The sequence below is a fragment of the Chiloscyllium plagiosum genome, chromosome 3 (assembly GCF_004010195.1).
Source record: "Chiloscyllium plagiosum isolate BGI_BamShark_2017 chromosome 3, ASM401019v2, whole genome shotgun sequence".
In the NCBI taxonomy this organism is placed as follows: Eukaryota; Metazoa; Chordata; class Chondrichthyes; order Orectolobiformes; family Hemiscylliidae; genus Chiloscyllium; species Chiloscyllium plagiosum.
This window is the reverse complement of record NC_057712.1, coordinates 88,701,625-88,727,150: the sequence shown is the minus strand read 5'-3', so window position 1 is coordinate 88,727,150 and position 25,526 is coordinate 88,701,625. Positions and strand designations below refer to the sequence as shown.

General features: G+C 40.2%; 1 protein-coding gene across 1 annotated transcript in view; it reads right to left on the bottom strand.

Annotated features, from left to right (window-relative positions):
* Positions 1 to 25,526, bottom strand: part of LOC122547230 (NADP-dependent malic enzyme-like) — a 434,918-nt gene that overhangs the window by 80,559 nt on the left and 328,833 nt on the right. The window contains exons 8-9 of the mRNA XM_043685873.1: positions 8,855 to 8,952; positions 7,240 to 7,353 (exon numbers count right to left, since the gene is read on the bottom strand). Of these exons, the coding sequence (XP_043541808.1) occupies positions 7,240 to 7,353; positions 8,855 to 8,952 (212 nt within the window). The remainder of the gene's footprint in view (positions 1 to 7,239; positions 7,354 to 8,854; positions 8,953 to 25,526) is intronic.

Sequence of the window (25,526 nt, the reverse complement as noted above, 5' to 3'; positions counted from 1 at the left end):
TAACATGGAAACTCTCCTTAATCTCCCACATTCGACAGGACAAGCACATCATTCTACTAAAGGCCACCTTTGCACCTTAATCTACAGACCCAGAAAATAGCCTTGTCTTACTGCTCTAAAAGCATTGCTCCAAGCTAACCTAGTACCTATGCTTTAAGTTGTTAAAGGTTAATCAAGATTCAGATCTCAAAAACATTTAATCAGAAAAGAACCCACAATTCAAGGATAAACTGACAAGCTATAGGGAAAGAATAGAGACAAGGAACCAATTGGTACCTGTTTCAGAAAACTAACCTATTGAGTTAACGGACCACCTCCAGTCCTGAACAATTCCAGAGCTTATAAACATACAAAAGAACAATAGCAAAGTTGCATATGGACACACTAAGTAGGTCAATAAAACAGTGGGAAATAGAGTTCAGTTAGGGAAATTGGAGCCCATCCAATTTAGATCATTAAGGGATGTTCAAATTGGAGTGACACTCAGAACTGTAGAACAGTACAGATATTTCAGGGTTCAAAGGTAGAAACTAAAAGCTAATGGACAGGTACAAGTAGTTTAACGGTATATTTGCCTTTATCTTGAGAGCTGGAATACAAAGGGTTGAAAATTACATCATTATAAAGCTCTGATTAGACACCTTTTTACAGTCTGTGTTCTGTAAACCTTAAGAAAGCTAAAATGGCTTTCATTTTAGCACAGCATAAACTAGAATAATACTGGGTCTAAAAGAATTAAGTAACAAGAATAGTTTACTCGGTTTAAGAGCCTCCCTCGAGACTTCTTATATAGTCCCTCAAGATACAATGATTTTCTTCCACTCTGGAGTTGTGGGTCCCAGAGATGACTAAGCAGTTCATTGCTGAATTTGCGCACTACAGTCACAGCGTAGAAGTTTAAGGGGCAATCCAGCTGGGGCAATTATTATTTAGAGTAAAGAATTTTATATGATAGATGAAAACTATTTCCTCTGATGGAGATTTCCTTAAAACAGGGGCATAGTCTTTAAACTAGAGCCAGATCGTTTCAAGGTGATGTCAAAAATCACTTCTTCACACAATAAACAGTGTGGATCTGGAACTAGCTCCTCAGAGAACTACTTGGGTTAGCTCAATTGAAAATTCCACAACTGATTTGGATTGAATGGTATTAAAGGAACACAGAGCCAAGATGGCCATATGGAATTGCAATAGAAATGAACCATTATTTAACTGAACGGTGGAATAGGCTTGAGCTATTGAACATTCCACAGCTTGTCATAAGATTTAAAATCCAATCACTTTCAAGTTTTTTTGTTCCCTTTTTAAGATGAAAATCACTGATTACACCCATTTTATTGTTCAAATCTCTTCAATATTTTAATATTGTACAGTAGCTTCAACTAAAAATTGACTGTTGGGTTGCAATGGATTTTACATGATAAATCTGCTTTGTGGAATGCACACTGTGCCCTCCAGGTGTTTGGTATCCCTTCATTTTTGCTTACAGTTTACTTTTGGAAGCTTTCTTTAATGATGTCTTTATCTAAATAGCATTTAGTTCCACTTCCTTCCATTTCAGTTTTATTTCCTTCTAGTTTCTTTCCAAACAACTGTTTTTCCCCATCAACACAAAACTGAAAGGAATTATAACGTGTGATTATAACAGTCTTAGCATTACAGAGAAGCATTTCTTTCCTCCCAAGGCACTCCTATTAACAGTTATTTGAAGAATGTACAATTAAATCAAACACAGCAGAGAAAACTGGGAACAGTAATTCCCATTAAAGTATATAAATGCAAGTCTGAGAATATCATGTATTGACATTACTTCTCTGCAAAGGAATTAGAAGGCAAATCCATATAGCCTTCGAGTTCCTTCTAATCAGAATGCATTTCCCTATTGGTAAGGCAGGACATCTAGAAATAAAGCATAGTCTATTCAAGTTCAAAAGGTGAGAACAAGTCAATAATTCAGTTTCTGAATAGGAAAGTTCACTTTTTCAGGTCAAAAGGCCAAAGAAACCTGCTAGTCATTACCTGATCTGAAATATATTTACTGACAATTGCTTTTAATATACCCAAATGCACGAGGACATTCAGCCACTGTCCTTCCACTTAATCTCATGTGCCACAGCATTTTAGCCCATCTATGAAATAAAGAATCTTGGAATCTAGCAGCCTATACCTGATAATCCATTCAAACAGTGGTTATGATCAACAAGATACACCCAACTTCAGGGACAGATTTTGATTCTTTGATAAAATGCTGTCACAGAAGGTGGAAACCACTCACATTGGCTGTCTGACAAACTTGAGCAGAAACAGCGTCAGGAATAAAGGAGTTAAATCAATTAACAGAAGTCAATAATACAAACTGTTGTCCTTATTATCCTTACAGGTCAGTCAAAGACCCTCTACTGCTCTCATGTAAAAGGAACCAGCACTTTCACTCTCTGCAGTATGTCATCAGTATCTCCTTATGACATCTGGTGCTTAGTGCTACGAGCTGCAATAAATCTGGATTTGAAACCATGATTGAAAGAAAAACTGTTCAGTTAAACCTGTCTGAACATGTCACATTGTTCAAATTCCTAAAATAGCTTTTTACGGTGAATTGCAATCTTGATATTATAGCCAAGTTGGGCTATAAAGACATCTTAAAAGCTTATAACAATCATCCCCTCTAAACACCAAGGGAAAACACAGTTACAGACAGACCATATGATTTCAGCTAGAATAAATCAGACACCACAAGGTTGTAAAATCTAGCTCCCAAAATGTCTATAGAATATAAAGCTTCCAATGTTTTGCATGGACATCCACATTTGGGTTCTTCTCGGATCAGTACACCAGTAGCTGAAGTTCATCAGGCCTCCTAACAACCAATGTTAATCATAAGGTGGAGGAAGCTCAGACAAAACTAAGAGCACAGGAGGTACCTGGAGAAGGAATCAATGGCAACCAAGCCAGCTCAAGTGAATTTGAATCACAGATGGTGGGGGGAGCCATGGGCAAAACGAAAAATCAGTTGTGCTAGGGCCTTGGATATGTCTCTCACGTGGTGTGAGGCAGCCACTTGAAAGGAGGACATACTGCCTGAGCCCAGCCCCTTGATAGAATGGACTGAATTAGACAAGACCTAAATGTCACAGGGGCAAGACTGAGCTTGTTGGGGCTGGTGAAAGCCAACATGAGGGTTGTAGCTTATATTTCCCTGATTGATGACATCTGTCTGCCACAGACATATGGAAACCTAGAAAGTAGGAGGAATAGACCATTCAGCTCTTTGAGCCTGGTCCACCATTCAATCTGATCATAGGCAATCAACCAATTCTGTATCTGTTCCCACTTTCTCCCCACACCCTTTGATCCCCCCTTAGTCTTAAGACCTAGTCAAACCCGTTCAATACATCAATTATAATTCTCATTTGTCCTCCAAGGACGAAGCAGCAATGTTCATCATCTGCAGTGTTTGATGTGGCTTCAGTGAGCATGTAGGAGATGGCCATGATCAATGTGTGCCTGGAAAGTTCCTAGTAATAACCGTAAAATACCATAGGCAATTGAGACTTCACTCAGAATTTCCTTTCCTGGTGTTTTCTCGCTGCGTCCGAGATGCATTTCAATTCGAACGAGAGCAGACCGATTATTCTTTCATTACACCAGGAATGGAAATCCTGCACGAGCTTCTCCCAGCAGGGCATGGGAAAAGGTGATGCAAACAGTGGCCAATCATTGGGGCCCACATTCCACCAAGGGGCTGGGCTCAAGCAGTATGTTCTTCTCTCAAGAGGCTGCCTCACACCATGAGAGAGACCCACCCAAGGTCCGAGCAAAACTGAATTTTTGTTCTACCCGTAGCTCCCCCCACCATCTGTGACTCAAATTCACGTGTTGCACTGAAACCCCTGAATTTCAAACTGAGCCAATTGACCAGATTTCCCAGAGCTCCCAGAGACACAGCAATTGAACTGGCTGCCCTCGGGCAGTGAAATCCCCTACCTCCCCCGTTCTCTTGGGTCTCAGCCAGTCCTGCTGCTGCATGTGGAGACCTCAAGCTCAGACGAAGAGATGCTGTGCTGCAATGACCTGGGCAAGGCTCCAATGATGCAGATAAAGTGGAGCATTAAAATTGCATGGCCTCCTTCCTCTCAATCTGAATGGGTCACAAAAAGTTACACGTTCTCCCACCCCACCTCCAGCATCAAAGGATAGCACAAAACCACACTTTAGCTCAATTTATTGGAGGAACTATGTGGTTTAAGGGAGAAAAATTAGCTTGAACTGCAAAAATTGTGTAACAATAGAAAAAGGAGAGAACTGCTTCACTATTTAAATAAGATTTACAAAGAATTAGCTCAATTCTTAAAGTGAAAGTTTTAAAATATAATGTATTATGTCAGAGTGGCACAGTGGCTAGCGCTGCTGCTTCACAGTGCCAGGGAGCTTCGAATCCAGCATTGGGCGATGTGTGCAGTTTGACGATTCTCCCTGTGTCTGAGGGTTTCCTCTGGGTTGTCATGGACCAGGCCAGACCCCCTCAAAACATTTTAAGAAAGTGGCCCAGACCCTAATTTTGCGAGTTGCTTGAAGCAGGTGTAACACATTGATATTCCAAGAGATGCCACTGGTGAAACCATTTAGTTTTAAACAGAACAGAATTTATTTCCAAGATTACCGAATGAAACACAAATAAGAGAACAGAATGTAGAATAACATAAGTTGGCCAAAAACCCAAAAGACCATTCCAACTTAATTAGATTAGATTAGATTAGATTAGATTACAGTGTGGAAACAGGCCCTTCGGCCCAACAAGTCCACACCGACCCGCCGAAGCGAAACCCACCCATACCCCTACATTTACCCCTTACCTAACACTACCGGCAATTTAGTATGGCCAATTCACCTGACCCTGCACATCTTTGTGATGTGGTAGGAAACCGGAGCACCCGGAGGAAACCCACGCAGACACGGGGAGAACGTGCACACTCCACACAGTCAGTCGCCTGAGGCGGGAATTGAACCCGGGTCTCTGGCGCTGTGAGGCAGCAGTGCTAACCACTGTACCACCGTGCCGCCCATGATGCTGTTCCAAATACTTGCGACAATCCCCATTAACACTCCTTGGCATAAAAGGTAAAACTCAAACACAGGGTCTTACAGGAGAGATGTCAGATAGAGAGGACCAGCCTGGGCCTGCTTCTTTGGGTCCAGCAGCATCAAAACTGCCTGACTGCCTTCGTAAATAGCTAGACCACCAAACACCAAAGCAAACCAGAGGGAAGCTGGGTTGGTAGAACTAGCTATTCCCCTTTCATTGTCCAAATGCTTTTTTTAAACTTAAAAGGCTTTTGCTTGAGGCAGTATCTGTTAGCCATAATCAAACTGGACCTAAAACCCTTCAACTTTAGACTTTTTGGAGTCTGTAAATCTTTTACAACTTCTCTGGGGAAAAAAAAACAAGGACAACATAACCTTGTTAAAGGTGCAGCATTGTCACAGGGTGCTCTGGTTTCGTCTCAGTCCAAACATGCGGAGGTTAGATGGATTGGAAAATGAGAAATGGGAGGTTATGGGAATAGGGTGGGGTGCGGAGTCTGGGTGGGATGCTTTTTTGGAAGGTGCAGATTTGATGGGCTGAATGGCCTCTTTCCACACTATAGAGATTCTATGATTCCAACACATTACATCAGAAGATGGGGAAATGCTAATTGCTGACCAGTGTTAAGTAGTAAGAAAAATGTTGTGAAAATAGGAGAATAAACAACAATGAACTTGAGTACTTCTGTGATTTGAGCAGAAATAAGACAGAAAGCCACATTCAAAAGGTCATTGCTCCACGTTGTAGTTCACGTCACGATCATTGTAATGGTACACATCATCAAACATCTTGGTGGAGACAATAATGAAAATGCTTAGTCTTAACTCATAGCCTTTTTAACTCTATGACTAGGAATGGAACAAAAGACTACGCATTATCCAAGATGCATGACAGAATGCCTTCACAGAACTGTTGAACTATGATAAATTTCTCAAGGCAGTCAATTTTCAACATTACCTAAGTGAAGGCCCATATGACTGACTGAAAAAGATCTTCACCAGGTTAAGAACTGTGGTGTAAAGGGCTATGTTCCTTTCTTAGGATTTTTCCTGAAGCTGTCTAACTGTGAGCACTATTTACATGTTGCCTACCTTTTCTGAAAGCACACCAACTCTCCAGCAATGGGTCACGGTGGGGATAATGCACTAAGCATTTTGAAAAAAATCTGATGAATGTTTTGATGGCAATGGACAGGGAGTGAAATTAATTTGTGATTACCAATTTCCTTTATTTTGGCAGAGGTTGACATTCTGTAATTTTATGGGATACTCCTTTACATCTGAAAAGGCAGGAAAGAGTTCAATGAACTTCTTGACCAGGCAGTAGTTGCCATGTGGACATCAGCGAGAAAAGCATCAGCTCTTGGAGATTTTCCACTAAACAGGAGTTTGATTGTGTTCTGTGTTTCTAACAGTGTGGATATCTGTGGAGAGAATAGTTGATGACAGTGTGACAGCTTTTTGATTACTTCTTCATCAATGGATGAAAGCCAATTAGAATGGCATTAAAGTTCTCTGCCCAGCTTTCTATACTTTGTCCATCAGTATTCTTGACCTGTCAGTAATAAGTTGGTCACCAGGATATTTTCTGTCTCATCCACAGTTCTATGCCCTCAATGTTGTACTGACATGCCTTCAAGACCATGGATCTTAAATTTGACTTATTCACCAAATCCACCAGAATTTGTCTTTGCACGTCAGGTTACAAGACAGGATGGCTGCCCTCACGTGCTTTGCGCTGCCCAAAGTGGTTTCCTGGGGTGTGGCCTACTTGAAGCCACGGGTGAAAGCTGGATGAGGACTAATACAGGATGAGATACTCAAGAATTTCTCTTAAGACTTGACTTGAATTGCTATCAACCTGCTTGAGAGAGCTGCTACCCCTTCCTTAAACCCCATTTATTAAAGTAGCCTAGACAGAATGTTCACAATAGAAGATAAACATTTCAATCCACAGTCAACACATCCTAAAGCAACATGTGGGAGGGGGCACTATCTCAGTGATAAGCAGAAAAAAAGAGCAACAAACCTAAAACTAACATCTGGTATTGGAGTATGATAGAATTATATACTTGTTATATTAAAATCTGGCACAGCACTTACTTTATTACCATCAAGACAGTGAATCTATCCCTAAATGTTTGCGTTTTGTTTTACCTTAACAATGAGGCCTTTAGAGTCAACCATCCAAATCTTAGAAAGAGCCTGCTGTACAGGTATGTCTTCCTTCTTCATTGCCATCACTATGAGATCCGCTATTCCCATGGCAGCCTATGTTAGGAAACAGAGGAAAATAAAATTAGATGCAAAAAAAATATGTTGAACAGTTAAAAATTAGCAATATAACCTTTTGGATTTTCAATTTAAAAATGTGGTTTCTTTTTAAAATTATTTAGATTATATTCCCTACAGTGTAGAAACAGGGCCTTCGGCCCAACCAGTCCACACCGATCCTCCGAAGAGTAACCCACCCAGACCCATTTCCCTCTGACTAATGCACCTAACACTATGGGCAATCTAGCATGGCCAATTCACCTTGCCTGCACATCTTTGGACTTTGGGAGGAAACTGAAGCACCCAGAGGAACGCACATAGACATGGGGAGAATGTGTAAACTCTACACAGGCAGTCGCCCAAGGCTCTGGGACCCTGGTACTGTGAGGCAGCAGTGCTAACCGCGGAGCCACCGTGCCGGACTTAAAAGATTTTCTCCTCTTTTAACAGGTCATGTCTTGGCACACAATGCACCATTTTAAGTTGATGACATGAGTAACAACAATTGTATTCCAAAACTACAGGCTTGGTGGTTTGAGCAACAAGAAGGGATTCACTCTCTGATCTTCATTCTCTGTCAAAACTACCTGACCTCTGCTTCAAGATTGTGGCTCTAACTATACTCTCAAAGATGTATGGATACGGAGAATAAAACTACATCCCATTTAATGCTGCACAATACAATGGAGATTCAACAGACTATATTATCTCCAAAGTAATTCGTGATTGTAAATTATTTTAGTTCAGATGCAGCTGCCAATATGGGAGGTCCAATTTGACGCGACATCAAATTTCTTTGCACTTTGATGTCTTAGTATTTTGCGACCCAAATATTAAAGTATACCTGCACATCAATAGATTTCCAATCGAACCACAATAGATTTGGATCCATTGCATCAACATCTGGGAGTTGGGACGCTAAAGATTAATAACTGTAGCAACGTTGGAGACACTTTGTTAACCCAAGCATGGCAGGAGTGTCAATCACTGACGTGCATCAACAATATATTTCTAGGAAGGTTATTTGACCTGAAACGTTAACTGATTTCTCTCCACAGATGCTGCTAAACTTGCTGAGCTTTTCCAGCAATTTTGTTACACATTCCATTATTTGGATAATTCTCAAAGAGGCTTTACATTGAAGGTGCAGAATTTACAATCTTGGGATTTGCTGCAAAGCGTGTAATAATTTCAATTTTAAACATTCAACAAAAGGCTAAGATAAAAAATGGTATTTTAAGCCAGTTGGCTATGTCAGGCAGGTAACAAAGGGACAGCAAGACATGGTACTGAATACATTCACGTTTACCAAACAAAGTTCTACAAATCTTTCGAAAACTAAGTTTTCGATAAATAGTATATTGAACTCATTTGCAAGAATCATCCAGCCCATCATATCTGTACCAACCTCCCCTCTTAAAGATCTTCAGAGTTAAGAAGTAAATGCCAAATAAAAGGAGAGTTAACCAATCTTACCGATGGTCACTTACTGACTTACCTCTCCAGCACCTTGAAATAAGAATGTGTGATCTGACAATTTATTCTTAGTGATGCGCAAAGCCGCCAATAAACCAGCAACTGCCACTGCAGCCGTCCCTAAACAGAAATACATTTATTAACATCAATACCATGCAAATACTTAAATGACTGAATTTGAAATTTATACAAGCTAATTAAAGTTATTTTTTTCTGTACACTGTTTTATTCAATACTTGAATTGAATTGAATTGGAAATGGTTACACCTTTACTGTGCATAAGTGCAAATTCTTTATAAAGTTAGAAACATAATTCATGCAGCACGACATTAACAAAGAAGAGATAGCACCAATGGCATGACAACTGTATCCTCAAATAAATACATTTTCCACAGATTTTAATTGTTCTGGATCTTAGGAATTGCATAAAATCTTTCCAATCATTATATTCTCAATCATTAAGACATATCATTATTGGAGGCTTCCATTTGATTTGCAGCTCATTTTCATTTTGCTGCACTTACTGAAATTTACAGACCACGATTGCTAAGCTGCAACTTACAGAGGCAGAATGTTTACCTCCAAAACTCCTACTCACACACAGCATAAGTTCTGAAGAAGTCATGTCAGAATCAGAAGGTTAACAATTTCTCTCTGCAAACTTGCTGCCAGACCTGTTTTCCAGCATTTTCTGTGTTTGTTTCAGAATTTCAGCATCCACGATATTTTGCTTTCATTTCAGTGAACAAAGATAACTAATCAAGATTCTTGAAATTTACATTCAAATGTTTGGTTCAATTAATTTTGAAAACTAACCAAGAAAGAGTTGCTAAATGCCAAAGGAAATGTGCCATCATTACAATTCAGTGAATAGCATGGATGCAATTGAAAACCAAATCCACTTTATATGCTCAGTGCAACTCCTACTTTGAAAATGAGCAAGCTTGCAAGATCTGAGTAAGTGCTTTGGACAAAAATATTACATTTAACTCCAGACACACAAAATAGGTTGAGACATTGAAATATCTACAAAGACGTGCACACACAAAAGACATTAATTATAGTAACATTATTGTGAGCGTTTCATTTGTTTCGTTTTATTTCAAGCCTCAGTTTGGATATGAGAAAGTTATTGAAAAAAATGGCAGTTGAAATATTTTCACAAAGCAATTTAAGTCAATTTTGAGGAAACAAAGAGACAACCACCACCAACGGGCATCTTCTACAACTAGAGGTTGCTGGGTTTACCCATGCCAATGTCGTTATTATAGACATTTCTAACGGGAAAAAGCTACCATGTGTCAGAAACATTGGAAACAGGAACAACATTTTGGAGTCAGGAAATACACAAGAATGCAAGATTTTTTAAATATAGATTTTAATATACAAAAAGATTCAGAAAACCTTCCATTGTTGCCAGTGAAAAGACTTTATTGCTGTAGCAAATTTAATGTGCTAGGCCATGCGTGAGATGAACAGAAATAAATGCAACTAAAGACATGAGTTAATCTGGAAAAGCTCTGCTGAATCTGAATTAATCTTTTAGAAAGAAAAATGGCGACGTGTCCTTCAATTGTTCTATACCATTCGTAACTTGCCAATTCAAACCTTGGTCAGGCTCGTTGTGAAACTTGTTAGTGCTAAGCAGCAGTTCTCTCAGTGCGTGAGGTATCTTCAACACGAGATTCGTGCCTGCTTGTTGAAGTTCCTTCTGGCTCAACCGAGTCACTGACTACTGCTACAAGGTTGGGAAAGGGTGAGTGGGCACAGAATGCCTCTGTAAAGTGGGTAAACTGCGACTGAATCGGAGTATGTTAACGATATGAGACCAATGGGGATGACGACCATACCAGTTCTTGCTTCTGCCCTTGTTCTATCTAAGCAAGCTGACTGGCACACACCTCATGAAATGCTGTTTCTACAAAGCACTGTGCAGGACAAGATGATCATGAGTCTGAGGCCGAACAGCAGGTTTCCAATTCCTCACGTCCTCTGAGGGTCCAGCACTATAGTGATGATGCACTGGTGTCAGTATCTTCGGAGTAGAAGGAAGCACTCTGTAACCTGAATACTGAAACCTTTAGGGGTCAGATCAGCTTTACATTAACTTCAAATCACTAGCAAGCTCCTTAAAATTCTATGCAGACTCTTGTTTGTGAACCCTTTCTCTAAAATAGCAGGCTGCTTTGGGTCACAATGCTGATTACCATAGGACTTCACTTCCTTCCTGCTTTGAGCTGAAGGAATAATTTCCAATATCAAATTCATGATCATGTAATCGGAAGAGTCTCTTGGGCCACTGCATTTAAACTTAATTTGAATTTTGATAATTTGATTTTTTTTCCCCAACTCTAAAATTTAAAAAAAAAGTGGAGCTGGTTGCACAACTAACTTATTCAGTATTATTTCACTAATTCCATTCTTCTTTTATAGAAGTCCACATGTGGAATGTTTAAACACCTTCTGGCATTCCAATGGAAATAAGTCCCCTGCTTCGCCCTCCTTGACAAACCTGGCTACCTCCTCAAAGAATTTCAATAAATTCACAAGGCATGACTTATTTTCCCTTAAACAATGTTAACCTCCTTTTTATGGCCTCTATGCCTTTGGGACACTGACAGCATCTCTTAACATACTTCAACATTTCTTTTCAAAGAAATTTCTCATGTTCAGAACTTCATCTCTGCTCACTAAGCTCAAAGTATATCACACCTGTTCCAGATATCCTGCTGACACACAGTTTACAATGCTATATAATCCAAGGCTGCAGACACATCCATGCCCACAGTATGGTAATGGATCCCACTATATTTTAAAAGCCAGGCCTAATCCCTCATTCATCCAATTGCCTTCCACATGGAAAACATGGGGATAACAGACCAGGAATTCTAGCAGAATCCAGCTCTGCCAGCAAAATCCGAAAATAATTTACTTATCCTGAAAGATAGAATTCACAAACAACCGACGTTGCTTTATAAAAGTAATGAGTGGGAGGATAGCATGTCCTTTTTGGACAAAGTGCTCTCAAGGTCCTGGATGCAGGAGATGTAACAAAATAAGATGAGTAGTCCATGAAGCTCATGCACAAAATGACTTGGAGTAGTAGTTTAGTTTTCGATCAACTCATGGAATCCCTATGCAAATGAAATCCCCCTTGTACATATAAACATTTTTACTAACTGCAAACAAAAATGCTCCAACTTCAAACCTCAAAATGTGACAAAATAGCTTTCAGAGGGCTTTCCAAGCAGGGCCCACCTGTTTAAACAATGGCGCAGAGTTTCTACAAGGCAGGCTAATTTGTGGTCATTGCGTTCCGAGATGGTGCCAAAAGTCTACATTTAAATACTTCAAGTCCACTCATACCAGTCCCATCACCTGGTTCAAATCTTCTTAATTGTGCCTTCTAGCAACACGTTGATAGCATAACTTTTTGCAAAATGATGCCATGAACTCTGATGCCAACAGACTCCTTTGTGTCAATGTAGACTATTTGTGCAGGGGAGTGCATAAATCAACATGTCTGACAAAACTGATGTGGGCCATTCTGCTCTCAGCCTTAACTTGTATAAAAGTGCTGCTGACTATTTAAAATGATCAGAAAGACTGCCTGGAGTGGTAATTGCTCAGGGAGCTGAAATTCCCAACTATGGTATGTCGTGTCTGGAACTATTTGAAAAGCAGCAGGACTTGTGTTAAGAACTGTATTGTCAGGAAAGAAATCTTGCAAGAACAGTAATTCTCACTCAATATTTAGTGGTTGGACGACTTCAAAGAGCAGCTGGACTTGAGTAAGAGCAGCATTATATGAAGGAAGGTGAAAAATGGATGGTAATAAAACATGAGGGGGAAGGAGGACAGAAGAACATAGTGGAACATTAACGAGAGAGAATGAGGAGAGTGGCAGATGCAAGGGTATGAATAAGAGCATTGAAGGTCCACTGGAGAGGCAAAAGCAGCAGAATTTGAACGGAGGGACCAGGGATGTGTTTTTTTTTGGGGGGTAGTGGGGTGGGGGAAATGTGGTACAGCAGGGAAATGAGCTGTGCCAGCCTGAAGGACAATCACAGAAACAGAATTCTTCAATGAAATGAGTAGGTACTTGAAGGAGAGAAAATTTCCCAATTAATTCTGTCTGCAAGTAGATGGAATTAGCTATGAAGTACAATTTTAGGAAGGAATGGACATCCATGTTAATATAACTTTTGCAGAAATTATAAAATGTTTGTATTACTGAAACTTTGCTTCAAATTTCAGTCAAATTGCAGGTAAAATATTTAAAGTGATTGGAATGCATCAAAATTAATGGAAGATTTTAAAAGTTTCCGAGCATAAAATCTTGAAACCTTGGGTCATCGATATTTGATTTTTCCTTTCAGGTTTCATGCTAATTCTTGGCTTCCCCTCCAACACAAACGAACAGATATTGTGTCTACTTAAATTAGAAGGCCAAAGTAATTATTTTTCCCCACACCAGGGCTGCTCTAGATGTCAGCATTTTCAAAGGCCAGCTACTGCTGGTTTTCTACGTTGGCACATAACGCTGAACTGCTGTAGAACATATGTTTTACCATCCTAGACGTTCAAAATTCTAGAGCCTGTTTGACTGCACGTGGAATTAGTCCAAATTGATATAAAGGATTAGGTTAACATGTGCATCATTTCCTGATTTCTTCTTTATTTTGCAATTCTCCTAATTTCTCAAAGGACCTGTAAGTTTTAAGCTTTTTTCCTCCTATGAAATGTTAAACACAGTAATTAATTCCTTATCCCTGCAATATTTGCATTTTTCTCTCTGCCCAGCCATCATTACCATTAAACTCAACTGCCATAAGACCATAAGACATAGAAGTGGAAGTAAGGCCATTCGGCCCAGAGTCCACTCCGCCATTTAATCATGGCTGATGGGCATTTCAACTCCCCTTACCCGCATTCTCCCCGTAGCCCTTACTTCCTTGCGACGTCAAGAATTTATCAATCTCTGCCTTGAAGACATTTAGCGTCCCGGCCTCCACTGCACTCCACGGCAATGAATTCCACAGGCCCACCACTCTCTAGCTGAAGAAATGTCTCCGCATTTCTGTTCTGAATTGACCCCCTCTATTTCTAAGGCTGTGCCCACAGGTCCTAGTTTCCTCGCCTAACAGAAACAATTTCTTAGCGTTCACCCTTTCCAAGCCATGTATTATCTTGTAAGTTTCTAATAGATCTCCCCTTAATCTTCTAAACTCCAATGAGTACGATCCCAGGATTCTCAGCCATTCCTCGAATGTTAGACCTACCATTCCAGGGATCATCCATGTGAATCTCCACCGGACACACTCCAGTGCCAGTATGTCCCTCCTGAGGTGTGGGGCCCAAAACTGGACAGTACTCCAAATGGGGCCTAACCAGAGCTTTATAAAGTCTCAGTAGCACAATGCTGCTTTTATATTCCAACTCTCTTGAGATAAATGACAACATTGCATTCGCTTTCTTAATCATGGATTCAACCTGCATGTTTACCTTTAGAGAATCCTCAACTAGCACTCCCAGATCCCTTTGTACTTTGGCTTTATGAGTTTTCTCCCCATTTAGAAAGTAGTCCATGCTTGTATTCTTTTTTTTACAAAGTGCAAGACCTCGCATTTGCTCACATTGAATTCCATCAGCCATTTCCTGGACCACTCTCCCAAACTGTCTACATCCTTCTGCAGCCTCCCCACCTCCTCAGTGCTACCTGCCTGTCAACCTATCTTCGTATCATCGGCAAACTTCGCTAGAATGCCCCCAGTCCCTTCATCTAGATCATTAATATATAACGTGAACAGCTGCGACCCCAACACTGAACCCTGCGGGACACCGATTGTCACCGGCTGCCATTCTGAAAAAGAACCTCTTAACCCAACTCTCTGCCTTCTGTCAGACAGCCAATCCTCAATCCATGCCAGTAGCTCACCTCAAACATAAAGCTGTTCAAATTTATGAACCATTTCAACTCAGTAAATGGTGAGAAAATGTTTTCAGTGATGGCAGGATGTGTAACCAGAGGACACAGATTTAACCAATAAGATGAGAGAGAAAAGATAATTTATTTTAAAGCATTGGCTGCCATGCTCATTATCTTTACTTAACAGATATTTTTTCTTTAGCTGACCAAAATCAGAGTTATCGAGATAGATGTTCAGACACACAATGATATGTGGTTTAATTGGTGGGCCCGAATGGTGAGGACTGAGGGCTCATTACAGTGGGGTCAGTGTAGCATAAATGGCCAGCACATGAATAGAAAACCTGGAGCTGGCCTCACAGGAGGCAGGTGCTGGTGGCTGGCTGGCTTTTTTTTTGGGAAAGTGTAATTAGCTGTTGGGCAGGAGATATTGGACATTGGATCAAAAGCTAAGGCATCCTTTAAATACAGCACTGCCATTCCATTCAATTAAAATCAAGTCTAAATACACTCACTGCTGTGCTGGGCATTGCAGTCTCACTTATCACTAGTTCCACTTTAGGCTGCATTTTCCCTTTTTCGGCAACATGTTTTCAAAGTGATTTTAATACCAGCTGGTCTGCTGTAGCCTGTGTCAGCCCACACTATAACCCTGCATATGAACCAGCACTGTGATCCTGCATCATCACCGTCCTTCACCCCAGGATCCTACCTGCATGCAATCTCAAAACTGAGCAAAAACTAAAAAAAATGAAGCCAAGATCCATAAAATGCATGAGACACATATAATCCCCGCTTACAAAGCAACTGACAAAAGCATGCAGGTCCACGGTGTCCCCAAAGGGGTGAAATAGTGCAAGAGTTGAAGCGAAAGCAGACATGATGTGGTGAAGCTGGTGGTTTACTGTTGTAGATCTGCTTGAATGAAGAGTCAGAGATGAAAGCCCAGAGAAACAAGTAGTGAGATGCTGATACCCTCAGATAAATCACTGACTTTAAATGGCAGGCATTGGCACCTCACCATCTAGTTTCTTGGGGAAGGAGAGAATTGGAGGCTGTTGGGATTATTGAGGAGGTGAAAATGCATGAAGATAAGGTAGTTGGTGCTCATAAGAGAGTTTCTGACATAAATCATTAAGTTCAAAAAGATAATTGCAACTTTCTTTCTCGACATAAGGAGCTGTTTTCCTTATTTTTGCCAATGCCTAGACTACTCAAGGGAGTGGAAAATTCCACCCTTTGTTTTAGGCACAGCAGGCATTAAGTTTTGAATGAGGATTTAAGATGGAATTTGTTTTCTGTAAAAAAAAAGTTCAAATCAATGCTTGAAAGAAAAAGTTAACAATGCTTATTAACCTGTGTTTCAATCAAATATGAATAAGATGTGTTAAGAGTTTGTCATTTTGACCTGTGCAGAAAACAACCTGCTAGAAGCATGCAAATTCCAAATGTCCCTGAGCTCCAAGTGTAAATAGAAGGGATATGGTTCAACACAGCAGACAAATCCAATAAAAGGGGCTGTCCACGCTTCCAATCAATCCCACACCTAAAATCACAACATTTATCAAAACACAGTTACAAATGCAAAAGGAGAGGTAGAATTTTGCCAGGTTTTAAACGGTCTCTTTAATTCAAGGTTTTACAAAGAGCTTTTTGGTTTCTGCAGGGATTGTGCCACTGATTCAAGACCAAGCCTAAACTTAAATAGCTGGCCTGAGTCAGAGATCCCAGGCTGAAGTGTTGTTTGAACACTGACGGATATGCTCCTAGTTGGTCACGTTTTAGTATCTTGGTCAGACTTTAAGCAAGACCACAGCAAGGCTATGTTGCATAACTGAACTGATCATCCATCTGGTTTCAACTTCATAACCCAAAACCTTCACAATTTGTCCTACCTAAATTCCCACTTTCTCAACTCTCCTTATCCTGATAAGTCAAAACTGCTACCTTCCTGCAAAGATAGACCCACATTCACATCATGCTCCAACCCTGATAGAAAGATGAATTTTTTCTTTCCTTTTTGCATTTTCAAAGCTAATAGATGACCAACTATATAACAGCCCTCTCATTATTAAATAGCCATAATTTGGAGGTGTCGGTGTTGGACTGGTGTGGACAAAGTTAAAAATCACAACACCAGGCTACAGTCCAACAGGTTTATTTGGAGGTACTAGCTTTCAGAGCACTGCTCCTTTGGCAGGTTACCTGATAAACCTGCTGGACTGTAATTTTGATTTTTAACTTTAATTAATAGCATATCCTTGATTCACCAAGAACAATACTCACTGTTGGGGAAGCAAAAGTTGGCATCCTTATATTGACATATTATGCCACCAGCTATTACAGCAGGTTAAAACATGGAGACTTTCTAATTTCACTTCTGATCTGAATGATTTGTGAAATTCAACACCCTGCGTAGAGAGTGTTATGACATCTTCGTCCACAAAGAGCTATTATTCGGCTATCGCTTAGTAATTTTATTACGCTTAAACACATTGAGACTGAATACAGAACAGACCCTTTTGCTGGTTATGGAAGAAATAGATTGGAAAATAAATACTAATTTTTCTTCCATTAACATTCCGGAAACACATCTAAAAGAAAGTGTACTTAAGTGTCTTGAGTTTTTTTTGAATATCTGGTCATGTTTCATGTAAGATGCTGCTTGATTGAACAATCAGAAGTCAACAAAAGTAATTTATTTACAACAGCAAAATCGTGTGAAATTTGTTTTTGAGTTTGACCTCAGTAGTTTATACCATTGAATTATTCACATTCAGTACTTAAAATCTAACAGATAAACCAAGACGCAAATACAATAAGCCCATTTTAGGTAATAGAAAATGACATAAGCACAGCTGGAACTTGAATTTTCCTTACAATTTCAAAGTACTATAATTACACAAGTTATGATTAGAAGAGAAGTAATATCCTGTCTAGGTTGTATCCTTATTAATTTAATTGTTCTTGATTCATAATTGGCATTGCGGAGCCCTGGCAAAACAAAGAATACTTTTAGGGTTCACTGAATTGACTCGGACTCTCCAGTACAAGAGATAACAAACAAGTGTCGTACATTCGAGAGCATGTTTTGAAAATAAATCTTATGTGGAGCATATAAGTGAATGGCTGTGATGTACGGTGATGAGATAACGACACCCCAGTGTCTCAGAATGAGCATTTGGACAAGATCTCAGAAGCACCTTTTCTTTCAATTCATTCATGGGATGAGGGCGTCGCTGAGTAGGCCAGCATTTATTGCCCACCCCAGAGGGTACTTAAGAGATATCGACATGCTCCAAGGGACCCGCTCTTTTCATTTCTTGTCAGTTACAAGTTTCCTGATTGAAGCGTTTCGTCGGCAAAGTTAACATTCCCTCTTACTCCAAGTTCAGCAGCACCTACATCTAGCCCATAAGGACCTGCAACATCAAGAGTTAGCTCAGAGAGTGGCAATTAGGAGATCACCTCTAGAAGACTGCTGGACTTGACCTTGCTATTGATAACTGTGTTCCTGCTGGCCATTTGGGGCCTGGGAGCCAGCAGGAAAATCCAGCATTTAGACTCGTGCTAATGTAAAGCTTTCCACTCTCTCAAATGTTAATATCATAAAATAGAAAAAAAAAGTTATTTTCAATCACTTCAAATCTGACATTTTCAGCAGGTTACCAGAATTTGCCTCATCCTTAAAACCTTTCTTTATTTTTGGACTATTGGCAATCTTCACACCAGCTGCTTCTACACTGCAGTCACCACCCGCACTTCTCATTGTGAGACCATCTGTTTCACATTATTTGCAATCGGTGACTGGCTCATGGCATTTCTTCCAGTAATTATCAGGGTACATGACTCAGTAATAACTGAAGATTACCAAAGAGCAGCTCTGTAAGCAGTACCAATGAATACTGAATAAAGCACATATATGTTACTTCCTATTCCTTGCGAGATGAATGCAAGTTGCTACCTGAACAGAGGTTTTAATTCTTGCTGAAGGTTGATAATGGAAGTAATTCTCCTGAGGAGTGCCCCTCCTCAAAATGAAATAATTTGATGAAAACTCAGTATTTACCAGATGTTTAAAAATCATCAGGGAAGATTTTCAATTTTAGAATGGAGTCGTGATGTCGAGGCTCTCTGTTAAGCAGACGGCTCAACAACACATACATTTGGTTTCTTCAAAATCTTCAAGACAACAATTTCCATTCAGGATCTTCTACGGAGGACAGTTTGGTAGATAATGACACACTGATGAAATGATCATTCATGATCTGCCATGCCACCCTGGACCAATATGATTTACGAATCTATTTGGTTAATATTATTTGGACAAAGGAATATCCCCAAATGTAATGTGTACAAATTGTTTCTAATTTTGTACAATGCCAACCTGCTCGCTATTCTAGGATCAGACTAGAATGCCCTGATGTTTTTCTTTACTCTGAACCATCTTAAACCTTTTTCCTTTCATGCTCACTCAGAGTTTATCTTAACACTTCCTGTTCCTTCAACTGAATTCCCTCAAAAATTGCCGATCACTCAACTCATTACCCCTCTCTATCTGAAATCTTTCATCATTATCCTCGGATAAAATTCTTAACTCCATCATATTTACAAACTAGTTTCCTATCCTCACCAAAATTCCTATGCATTTTGTCACCTGTTAAAACATGGTGTTAATTTTCACATGTACATTAATTATATCCTCCTTCGTTCCTCCACTAATGCTAAATCAAAATGTGTGGAGGCCTGATAAGGCCTCCACTACTATGGGCAGAAATTTCCTCCAATTAAATAATAGGGAGACTGAAGCCAGTGTTTTTAGTCATGGTTTGAAATTCAGCCCTATCCCCAGCAAGTGGCTGACATTAAAAGAGGCTGTTTGCAAACTTAGCATCAGACTTGACCCTGGCATAAGCTTCAGTCCACATGATCATGCCATCACCAAGACCATGTAATGTGGTACAAAAGCAGAAGTTGCTGGAAAAGGACAGCAGGTCTGGCAGCATCTGTGGAGAGAAATTTGACATTTCAGTTCTGCTGACCACCCCCCTCAGAGCAATGTGATTTTGGCTGGCTTTGTGCTCTCTCAATTCATCTTTTAAAACCCTTATTCATGTCTGTTACCTACAGACTGATTATCCCAATCCATTCCTGGCTGTTCCCTTCCATTCTCTTGAACTTGAAGTCTTCCAAACTTCACTGCTGGCATTTTAACATGTCCCTGGTCCTTTACCACCCATACACGTGTTTTACCTGTGCTGGTGTCTGGGCAAATCAGCATCTAGTTTTTAAAATTATCATCTTTGCTTTTAAAGCAGCTGCACCAAGTCAGGGTGTTCAACTTTCACTGGGACCCTCAACAAGCTGCTGCTGCTGAGAAGATATTATCCCTGGGTTGTGCGCCAGATTTGGGCAATGGTGCTACTGGTTTCGCAACATATTGTGTTATATGCACTATCCCCATGTGGCCTCGCCTCTCCTGATCTCTATAATCTTGTCCTGTCCTACAAGCCAAGGTATTAGGGTTCATCTTGTCCCAGATTTTAACCTCTTCCTTGTTGGTAACCATGCCTTCAGTTGCTCAGGACTAAACTCTAATTCTTCGATATTCACCATCTCATGTGGCTCAATATAATGTTTTGTTTTGCCATGCTACCAATGCTTTGTGATGTTGGTTATTTACTCTCTGCCTTTAGTGCACAAACTTACTTTGATGTAACTAAAATAAATCCTTCATTCTCACTAGCAATTTAAAAAAAATTCTTTAAAACCATGGTGTTAGGGTACATCTCCCATGGAGCTGCAACAAAATCAGTGCTCAACAATGACAACTTTGGAATCAAAACAATTTAATAATTTCAGTTAGAACTTTATTCCATCTACTAATTACTTTATGGATAAGGTCGTTTTTGCAGGAGTAAAGCCAAATAGATCAATAATATCCAATGTCTCTCAACATTCCCTGCAGTAATCAGCTTTCTTTCACCCCACAGAACTCATTCCTCTATATGCTGTCCCTTCAGCAGGTTTGTCATGGGGTTTGGTTAGCTCAGTTGGTGGCTGGTTTCCCGATGCAGAGTGACACCAAAGGTCCCACATTCTCTGCCTCACCCAAGGCTCAGGTTAAACCATTATTTGTCTCTAAGAGATCAGCCCTCTGGTCCACTCTGACTCTGGCAACTTTACCTCATGAACAGTTAAGCAACAAAGATAAGGAAACAAGGCCTAGCTTTCAAATCAATAGATTTGTGTTCCCATTGATATTGTTTTACAAACAAGCTTTCATTTAGAAGGGACGGCGATTTTGTTTCTTCAAGAACAACCAAGGGAAACACCCATAGCTTAGAAAGAGCTTTTTGATGATTTTGAAGAATGAAGTTCTATGATGTACTTCAACAATGGTGTCGTTCTGAAAAAGGGAAGGGCAACAAAACTAGATTACCTTAAAGTAAAGAATTAGTTTCAGTCTCCAATCAGAAGTGCTGGGATAAAACCCTGAAGAGGTTAGCTTGAAGTTGAGTATGCTTAAGCTCAGGTGCACGAAAAGCTCCAGGAAAAATACATCTGCAGTTCCAATCGATGAATTCAAGTCAAAAGTCACTTAAAAGCATTAAGGTGTTAGAGACAGGGACTCTGGTGAAAGTAAATTTGGAGTGGTGCTTTTGGACACTGTGTAAGGTGCGTTTTGGGTACTAAAAAACATATTTGTTTTCCTTTTCCATTTATTTTTAAAAGGTTGTTTGGGATTAATAAGAATTGTTTTACTGTTTTTAAAAAGTCTTGAACCTCAGTTGAGAGTTGATCATGTTACTTTCATTTCTTTTCTTATTTAACATCTGTTTTATTGTTAAAACAGAATCTGCAGCATCGCGTGCTTACATTTCAGTGAAAGGCCACTTTGTTAGAACCTCAGAGGCTTCAGCAACCAGAAAAAAAAAAATAGACCGAACACTGTTTGTAAGCATTTCTGAACACGAGTCGACATGAAACATTCTCAACCAGTATTGTGGCAGCCATTGTATAATGGGAAAATCCAAAATCAGGACAAACTAACTCGCAAGTTCCAATTGCATTCTGATGAATGAGTATTACACCAAGAAGTGAATGCAGCTGTCACAAGATCCTATGTGATTAGTATATGTTCACATTTGCACAGTTTTTTTAAAAATTATAATTCAGTATCATGATTGTGTTATAAAGTCAGAGATGTACAGCATGGAAACAGACCCTTCGGTCCAACCTGTCCACGCCGACCAGATATCCCAACACACCACTCATTACTAATCATACCATTCATCGAGCGAAAATAAAACATGGTACCAGGGCAGGTTTCAGTCCGGGATGTGTCTTACCCAGTAATAGCAACTGCTGGGATCATAACATGATCCAGAGTTTCTACTTTGTTACCGATGCTGTTCTTCAGCGATGCCTTTATATTGAAAAGCTGGCATTTAATTTGATTTCATTTATTATTGACACATGTACCAAGATAGAGAAAAGTATTGTTTTGGGTGCTATTTAGACAAATCATACCTTTCATCAGGTCAGCACTTGAGTAAAGTACTAAAACTGCAGCTACAAAGTGACAAATACCAAATTTTCTCTTGAACACTAATGAAATATGATGATCACGTGTCACAAGTTAGCTAAACTGTGCTTCCATACCAGAATGATTACCACCACTTGCATCATCCTCTCCTGAGCCCCAGTTTAATCGTCACAGAATCAGATGCACAGCACGGAAACAGACCCTTCGGTCCAACCCGTCCATGCTGACCAGATATCCCAACCCAATGTAGTCCCACCTGCCAGCACCCGGCCCATATCCCTCCAAACCCTTCCTATTCATATACCCATCCAAATGTCTCTTAAATGTTGCAATTATACCAGCCTCCACCACATCCTCTGGCAGCTCATTCCATACACGTACGACCCGCTGCGTGAATAAAGTAGTCCCTTAGGTCTCTTTTTAATATCTTTCCCCTCTAAACCTATGCCTTCTAGTTCTGGACTTCCCTCCCGCAGGGAAAAGACTTTGTCTCTTTATCCTATCCATACCCCTCAATTTTGTAAACCTCTATAAGGTCACCCCTCAGCCTCCGATGCTCCAGGGAAAATAGCCCCAGCCTATTCAACCTCTCCCTATATCTCAATTCCTCCAAACCTGGCAACATCCTTGTAAATCTTTTCTGAACCCTTTCAAATTTCACAACATCTTTCCGATAGGAAGGAGACCAGAATTGCACGCAATGCTCCAAAAGTGGCCCAATCAACGTCCTGTACAGCCGCAGCATGACCTCCCTACTCCTGTACTCAATATTCTGACCAATAAAGGAAAGCATACCAAACGCCTTCTTCACTATCCTGTCTACCTGTGACTCCACTTTCAAGGAGCGATAAACCTGCACTCCAAGGTCTCTTTGTTCAGCAACATTGTTCAGCAGTGCTGATGTTATGTAGCAAAGCTTGGTTAGACCACTCGGAGCATTGGACAGTTTTGGTCGCCAAATTATGAAAACAATGAGACAGACTCCAGAGACAGTCAAATAAAGATGTGTAAGGATGATACCTCAATTGCAAGGTCACACCTCTAGTTGAATAAAGTGTATTTCTAGTTGTAAAGAATAAAACCAGTGGTCATCAATACAAGGTAGTCATCTCTAAAATCCAATAGAATGGAAATGAAACTTCCTTATGCAGAGGATCATGAGGATGCACAAGTCACTACCACAGGCAGTGTTTGCAAGCACTAGTATAGATATGTCTAGTGAAAGCTAGATGAGCAGGAGTGGGAGTAGCTCAGCATTGCTAACAGACAGGAAGACCGCTTTTGTGAAACATAAATGCTGGCATGGACAAGTCAGGTCAAACAAATATAGTCTGTTTCCGTTCTGTATATTTGATTATGAAGTGAATATTTTTCTGAATGAAAGGTGGGGGTAGGGAGTGGGAAGACAAAAAACAAATGAGAAATAGCATATTGCTCTGAGGTTGTCTGAATCCATGTCAAGTGTCCATCATATTTGATGATCAACTCAGACCGCCTCAGTAATGGGTTAACCTACTATCCTCCTCCTTCCATTCAAATTCATTTACAACATTTAAGGTGCTGGGAACCATTCTTTCGTGTAGGCAACGTACAAAGATATCCCATAAAAGGTAGGTTTCTGCTTTATTTCTTATATCAAAAGGTAGTTATGAAACATAGTCAGGGAACTGTATTGCAGTTTACCATTCAGACAAAAGTGATATTTATAGAAATGGGTAGAATGCTCCCAGACAAATCTATCATAAACTTCAGAGTCAAATTAGTCCAACAGTAAGAAACAACAGCATATGTCTCTGATTTGTATGGCTTAACATTACATTTTATGAATTCAAGCTTTCCATACATATTTAAGGAAATGGAGCCTGAGATTTCACAATCTCACAACGTACAAGATGTACGTCAGGTTCCAAACGAGCGATTGTCTAAGGGGACTCTCTAGTCCAAGGTACAGATAGACGTTTCTGTGACCAGCAGTGAAAAATCAGAATGGTGTGTTGCTTCCATGGTACCAGGATCAAGGATGTCTCCGAGCGGGTGCAGAATGTTCTCAAGGGGGAGAGGGGCCAGCAGGAGGTCATTGTACACATTGAAACCAACGACATTGGAAGGAAAAGGTTGAGATTCTGAAGAGTGATTACAGAGAGTTAAGCAAGAATTTAAAAAGTTGGTCCTCGAGAGTAGTAATATCTGGATTACTCCTGGTGCTACGAGTTAATGAGGGTAGGAATAGGAGGATAGAGCAGATCAATGCATGGCTGAGCTGGTGTAAGGAGAAGGCTTCACATTTTTAGATCATTAGAAGCTGTTTTGGGGTAGAAGTGACCTGTACAAGAAGAACGGATTGCACCTAAATTGGAAGGGGACTCATATACTGGCAGGGAAATTTGCTAGAGTTGCTCGGGAGGATTTAAACTAGTAAGTTTGGGGGAAGAACCCAGGGAGATAGTGAGGAAAGATTTCAATTTGAGACTGGTACAGTTGAGAACAGAGGCAAGTCAAACAGTCAGGGACAAAGCAGAAAACTAGGTAGGACTGAAATTAAATTGCATTTATTTCAATGCAAAAGGCATAACAGGGAAGGCAGATGAACTCAGGGCATGGTTAGGAACAAGGGACTGTATATTATAGCAATTACAGAAATGTGGCTCAGGGGATGGACAGGACTGGCAGCTTAATGTTCCAGGATACAATGCTAAAGGAAGGACAGAAAGGAAGGCAAGAGAGGTGGTGGAGTGGCGTTTTTAATAACATTACAGCCGTACTGAAGGAGAATATTCCTGGAATTACATCCAGGGAAGTTATTTGGGTGGAACTGAGAAATAAGAAAGGGATAATCACCTTATTGGGATAATATTATAGACCCCCGAATAGTCAGAGGGAAATTGAGAAACAAAATTGTAAGGAGATCTCAGTTATCTGTAAGATTAATAGGGTGGTTATGGTAAAGGATTTTAACTTTCCAAACATAGACTGGGACTGCCATAGTGTTAAGGGTTTAGATTAGATTAGATTTAGATTAGATTACATTACAGTGTAGAAACAGGCCCTTCGGCCCAACAAGTCCACACTGACTCACCGAAGCGAAACCCACCCATACCCCTACATTTACCCCTTACCTAACACTACGTGCAATTTAGCATGGCCAATTCACCTGACCCTGCACATCTTTTGGACTGTGGGAGGAAACCGGAGCACCCGGAGGAAACCCACGCAGAC